Source organism: Choloepus didactylus, chromosome 3, assembly GCF_015220235.1.
Source record: "Choloepus didactylus isolate mChoDid1 chromosome 3, mChoDid1.pri, whole genome shotgun sequence".
Taxonomy (NCBI): Eukaryota; Metazoa; Chordata; class Mammalia; order Pilosa; family Megalonychidae; genus Choloepus; species Choloepus didactylus.
This window is the reverse complement of record NC_051309.1, coordinates 782,705-788,704: the sequence shown is the minus strand read 5'-3', so window position 1 is coordinate 788,704 and position 6,000 is coordinate 782,705. Positions and strand designations below refer to the sequence as shown.

The window sequence follows — 6,000 nt, the reverse complement described above, 5'->3', positions numbered from 1 at the left end:
GTCAGCCGCCCCTGCTCCCCGGGCCCACCCAGCCCCGGTTGGTGCAGTGGAGGCCTGGTGGGGCATAGCCATCACCTTCCCCTTCTCTGGGCCCCTGCTGACCCTGTGGGCCTGGAGATGGTCACCGAAGGGTGGGAGCACAGGTGGGTGTTGTGGGCAAGGACCCTGGGGGTGCACGGACCTGTGTGACTGAGGGAAGAGCATCTAGGGGTGAGGAGTTGTCTCCCCTGGGCAGGGTGAGGGGGTGCAGCTTCAGGGCTGATGACTCAGCCAGAAAGAGCCACTGACCCATTCGATCAGTGATCGCTAGGAGGGTCCATCCCAAAAGCTGCTGAGCTGCATTTAAGGTTAGGCCAATGCATGTGCGTCCAGGCTGTGGTCGGGGTCTCCGGAGCCCCCTGGAGAGCAGGTGGGGACAGGAGCCCAGGGCCCGACCTTGCAGGGGCTGCTCTCCCCGCAGTACAGCTTCGCCCGCAGAGGAAGTCGGGGAGGTCGTGGGGAGGTTCGGGGCTGCAGTGAGTCCCCCTCAGACAGAGGGACCCAGGCCTCATCCTCCGCCCCAGCTGCCTCCCCCGGAACCCCGGCCGGCAGCTCTCAGCCCGCCCGGGAGGAGCCCGGGTCCGCAGTGACCTTCAGGCGTCCCTGCCGGGTAGGGGACGCCCGCCCTGCGCAACCCGGCATCGGCCGCGCTCGCTCCGCTCCGCAGCCGCCCGGTCCTCAGCAGCCCTCGCCCGGCTCCAGCGTTCCAGGGAGCGGCAGGGCCTCTCTCCCTGGGCTTTCTCGGGGGCCTCGCGTCCTCTGTCCCGCCCAAATGAGACTGGCGGTGTTTTCTCTAGTCTTTGCCTCGATTACACTGAAAACCACCCCCGGGCGAGTCTGCGGGTCCTCTCTCCGCAAGAGGGGGTGGGTGGGCTTGCAGGGGTCCGGGGTTCCCTTCTCCCTCCCTGCAGTGTGGAGAGGGCCCGAGAGCGGCGGGGGTCGGGGTCGCGGCGGCCCCAGGGGCGTTCGGCACAGTCAGCGCCACGGTCACCGCCCGGGTGAACCGAATTGCGGAGGGGCAGGGGGGCGCAGTGGCCCCCCACCGCCCGTTCAGGCCGAACGAGCAAGGGCTTTTCTCCCGCCGGGGTCCCGCACACATCGGTCCCTCACGCGCTCTCGGAGTAACCCCCCCACGGCGGGAGGGGTGGGAGTGCGGACCCCGTCTGGGGAAAGGGCGGCCCCCACCCAGGGCAGCTTCCCACCGGGAGGTCTGGGGTAACAGGCTGGGCGCGGTCTGAGATTCGGAGCTGGGGGGCGGGCGGGGGTCCCGCGCGCTGGCTGGGAGAGATCGGCCCGCGGTATCCCGCATCCGGCCCGCGGCTGGGGGGGCGCGGCTCCCCGGCTCCCGCCCAGCCCCGCCCGCCGAGGCCCCGCCCGCCCGCGCTCCCCTCCCCCGCCCTCCCCGTCACGCTCGGCCGCGGGCGGGGGGCGGGGGCGCCTCGGTGACGCGCCCTCCTCGCGGTGCCCTTCACCCGCAGCCGCAGTTCCCGCGGCGCCACATGGACCCCGCCGGCCTGAGCGCGCTCCGCCGCTGACCGCCGCCCGCCCTGCGCCCGGGGAAGGTAACCGCGCTGCGCGTCCGGCCCGCACCCGGCCCGGCTCCACCCCGGCCCCGGCCCCACCGCGCCCCGGGCCCGCTCCCCGCACCTCGGCCGCGCTCGGGCTGGGGCTGGCGCGGACTCGGGCGCTGTCCGCCGGCGCGGTGCTGAAGCGGCCCGCGCCGCCCCCGGTCTCGGTGGCTCCTCGTCTCCTCCGAGCATCTCCCGCCCCCCTCTTGTCCTCTCTTTTTCTTTCTCTTTCCCGGCGCGCTCCCGCCTGAGGGCCGCTCGGCAGAGCCGGGCAACTAGCCCGCAAAGCCGAGGGGTACCGCGAAAGGAGCGCCGGCCCCGCGTGGGGCGGGGATTGGGGTCATGGGGGTTTCTCGGGTCCTTGCGGGGAGCTCCCGCAGCACCTCGACCCTCTCCGCGGCCGGGCTCTGCGGCTCCCTCCTTCCCTCCGTCCCTCCCTAGGAACCAGGGGAGAAGTTTGGGACAGAATCTGCTTTGCGGCAAAGGCGCCCCTGCGCGCGCTTTGCAGCGTCCCCCGCTCCGGTCCGGCCTCCCCTCCCCAAGCCTGCACTCGTGCGGGTCTCCCTCGTCTGCAGGGGGAAAAGCAACGACAGTGGCTCTCCAGGGATCCGAATTTCCTGCCCCGAGAGACCCCCACAAGGTGGGGGTGGGGGTGGGGGGAGGCTGCAGCTGCTTTCACAGGAGACACGTCCCCACTGGGGCTCCAGCTGGCCTTGGCTCGGGGCTGGGACCCTAGAACGCCCACCCCATGCAGATGTGTGTGGAGGGGTCTGCCCTTCCCCTCCTCCCGGACCGGCCATGGCCCCCTGCAGCTCTTCCTTCTCCTACCCCATCCCCTGCCTGCTGCGCTTGCAGGGATGGGGGCACTGGAACCTCTCCAGGGACGGAGACCTGCAGAAGACACAGGGACCCCTTGAAGAGCACCTCGCTCAGCCCCGCCCACCCTAATCCTTCTCCCCTCCCTTGGTTGTTCCCCACCCCCTTGACCCTGGACACCTCCCCACCCCCACTCCCAGCTGCCGCAGTGGCGGGATTCTGAGTCACCTTCAAACGCCCCCAGGGCCCCACCAGGCTCTGCAGGCCGCACAGGTCTCTGAGCTGTGCCCCCTGCTGTGAGGGTCCTCCCTCCCCACAGAAAGGTGACCCCTGAAGCCCCGGGGCTGGAAGAGACCCCTTGGCAGGGCCAGCTGGGTCCTGGGACCTGCCTGCCCTGGTCAGTGTGTGGGCACAGAAGCCCCCCACACAGCCTCACAGGGACCCTCCTAGAGACTCACAGGCGCCCCTCCCAGTGCAGGGGTCCTCCCCCTTGGTGTGTGGGACACACAGTGGCCTCTCCGACCCCCAGGACCCCCCTCAGATGAAGGCTTGGCAGAGACAGGGAAGTGGCAGCATGCACGCCCACACAGAAGCCCCCGAGCCTGGGGGGCCCACCTGTGACCCCTGTGCTCTCCCCACCAGGCCAAGGCTCCTCTGGCCACACTCGCCTGTGAATTCTGACCCTTGGAGGAGCAGCTGAGGACTCAAAGCCGTGGTCATGGAGTTCGTGATGAAGCAGGCCCTGGGAGGTAGGGAGCGGGGGCAGCCGGGGAGGCCAGAGGGTCGAGTCCCACCCCCAGCACACGCGCCGCAGGCCTCCCACGGCCTCTGACAGGCCAGGGCAGGGGCCACAGGCTTGGTCTGGTGGTGGCCCCAGTGCTCTCTGAGGGTCCTTCGCCAGCGTGGAGGGAGAGAGGTGGGGGGTAGGCCCTGTGGGTGGGCTCGCCCTGGCTCCCGCACTGGGAAGCTGGGATATTTCACCAGGGGGAGGGGCTGCACTGAGGTCCAGGCTGAGCCCCGGGACCCAGGGCGGAGCAGCGACCCCCTACGCGGCCAGGGGAGGGGTCCCCAGGTGGGCTTCAGGGCACTAGGGCCAACCTCACAGGGGCTCCCTCCTGGTGAGCAGAGCCATGGGCAAGAGGCACTGCAGGGACTACAGCAGCTGGCCAGGGAGGGATGGAGCTGGGCCGGAGGCCGGGGGCAGGTCAGGGGTGGCTCGTGTGCCCTGACCCCTCCCGAGGAGCTGGTGCATCTTCTTTTGTGTGTGTTTTGGGGGGGGCCAGGCTCCCAGCCCTGCTGCCTCCTTTTCTGGAGGGGCTCCTGTCCCCACTTTGTGCAAAGCTATCATTGTGGCTGGAGACCCTGGGGGCACTGGAGCTGGCGGGAAGCGAGTTGGGTGCTGACACGTGTGTACTGGCAGAGTGTGGTCAGCCCAGGCCCACAGGGGCTTGCGACTGTCCTGGGCAGGTCAAAGGCTGCCCAGAGCCCCCATCCTCCCCACCCCAGCTGCTCCCCTCAACCCAAGGCCTCTGGGTGGTGCCTGATTCTACCATTAAAGGGGCTTCCTTGGTGTGGCTTCCACAGGTGAGCTCTCTGAACTGCTGTCATTCACACTCTAGCGGGAATTAGGTGATCCAGGCACAAGGCCTCTCTCCCAGTGCTCTTATGATCGGGAAGGGAATCTGGGATATTTCCCAGGGAGGGGTAGCTGGTTGGGATGCGGTGCCAGGACTGAGGGGAGAAGAGAGAGGGGCTGGGTCAGCCCCAGAGCCTCCCCCTCCCACCCTGCAGGAGCCGGCACGTGGGCTCGTCCTGTGGAGAATGGCTCCATGTCCAATCAACACAAATTAAATCAAAAGATTTGAGGGCCTGGGGCCCTGTCCCTGAGACCCTGTGGTCAAGGGCAGGCTGTGGGCCTGCTCTAATCATAATGATTACGTCACCAGGACGTGATTCAGGGGCGGGTGGCAGCCTGGCACCGGGAGGGACCCGCGTTCTACCCAGAGATTCCCAGGCTGTTCCAGATAATTAATTAGGTGGCTAATTCAGGCCCTGAGGTGGGTTTTTAAGAAAACTGAAATATCTGATTTGGCTGTCTACGTGGCTGAAATTAGCTGGGTAATTGCCAGCCTGGCTTCCCTCTTTGTGCCGCATTAGCCCAAAGTTTCTCCTGCAGCAGCGATGGGGCGGCTTTGCAGAGATGTGGCTCCCGAGTGGGGGGCAGGATCCGTCGGCGGGGGGGGGGGGGGCAGCCAGAGGGGGCGGCCGGGGGACGGAGCCGGGAAGCCAGAGGGTGCAGAATGGGGGAAACGGGGTGCACTCCCGGGACCCAGAAGGGCACACAGCAGGGACAGGAGACGGACCCGGGGCCAGGGCTTCTCTGAGAGTCGCACAGGGAGGACGGCTTGGAAGAGCCACAGAAGGAAGCACTAAGGAAAAGATTGAGAAACAAAGGAAAACAGAGAAACGAGAGAGACAGATGCAGAGAGAGGTAGAGAGCAAGAGATGGGGGAGAGACAGACAGACAGAGACACACAGAAAGAGATGGAGAAAGAGCAAGACACAGAGGGAGGCAGAGAGAAAGACAGAGAGACGAGGCCTTGGCTGGAGGTGGAGGCTGCAGAGTAGCTGCCTGCCAGGGAATCCCGTATCAGACAGACAGACAGATACACCCACAGGCATGGTTGTTTCCACTCTGGGGACATGCCAGGGAAGCGTGACCTGGTGCGGGGAGCAGGGACCTAGACCCGGAGGACACCGGGTTTGCATCTGGTACCTCTGGCTCCACCTCAGGGAGCACGGCCCTCAGCTCGCCGGCCTCACGCTCGCCAGTGCACACTCGGTGTGGTGGTGCACACTTAGAATGCCGGGGTGCACACTCCATGTGTGGGGCTGCACTGGGATTGGGCTGCTCTGAGTCCGGGTGGCATCTTCAAACTCTGAGCAAACGCAGAGCATTTTCCCTGGGAGGGGTCGAGCCAGGGCACCTCTGTGGGCGGCTCTGTGGCCTCTCCTTAGATCATTTCGTTGCTCCTCTGTATGTCCAATAGCCGTGCAGTCCAGGCAGCGACCGTGTCCTGACGTGACGCTCAGAAGGGCTCGGCAGGGGTGACTGTGAACTTGTAGGCGTCCCCAGGCATCTCCCAAATTACCCATGTAGTTGCCTCAACCCTGCTCTGTCCCTGCAGCCCCAGCCCTCTCAGGCCAGACATTCCGTGCCCGCGGGTCCTTTCCTGGCTCTGCTGCCACAGGCCCTGCTGACCCCCTCCCCTCCATCTGCCCGGCTGGCTGCACCCTGGCCCAGCTGACCTTGAGGTCCCTGAGCAGCAGAGTTTGTCAGCGGAGCTGGTGAGCACGGAGCCCCGGGATCACCCTCGGGGAATGGGGCCCGTCTGCGGAAGCGCAGGGAGCAGTGGTGAGGAAGGAGAGGAAGTGGCCGGGGGCTGCGTGTGGGTTGGGAAGGCAGGAGGAGGCCACGGGGAGACCCGGCAGCAAGCGCACGTGCCCGGTGGCCCACGGCCTCCTTCCCGGCTCCCTCCTTGCACCGTGCCCACAGGAGCCGCGCACCCTGAGCTGC

The 6,000-nt window shown here is 67.1% G+C and overlaps 1 protein-coding gene across 1 annotated transcript in view; it reads left to right on the top strand.

Annotated features, from left to right (window-relative positions):
- Positions 1-1,447: 1,447 nt before the first annotated feature.
- Positions 1,448-6,000, top strand: part of CPLX1 (complexin 1) — a 36,065-nt gene continuing 31,512 nt past the window's right edge. Inside the window, exons 1-2 of the mRNA XM_037829225.1 lie at positions 1,448-1,601; positions 3,066-3,172. Of these exons, the coding sequence (XP_037685153.1) occupies positions 3,142-3,172 (31 nt within the window). The 5' untranslated portion in view covers positions 1,448-1,601; positions 3,066-3,141. The remainder of the gene's footprint in view (positions 1,602-3,065; positions 3,173-6,000) is intronic.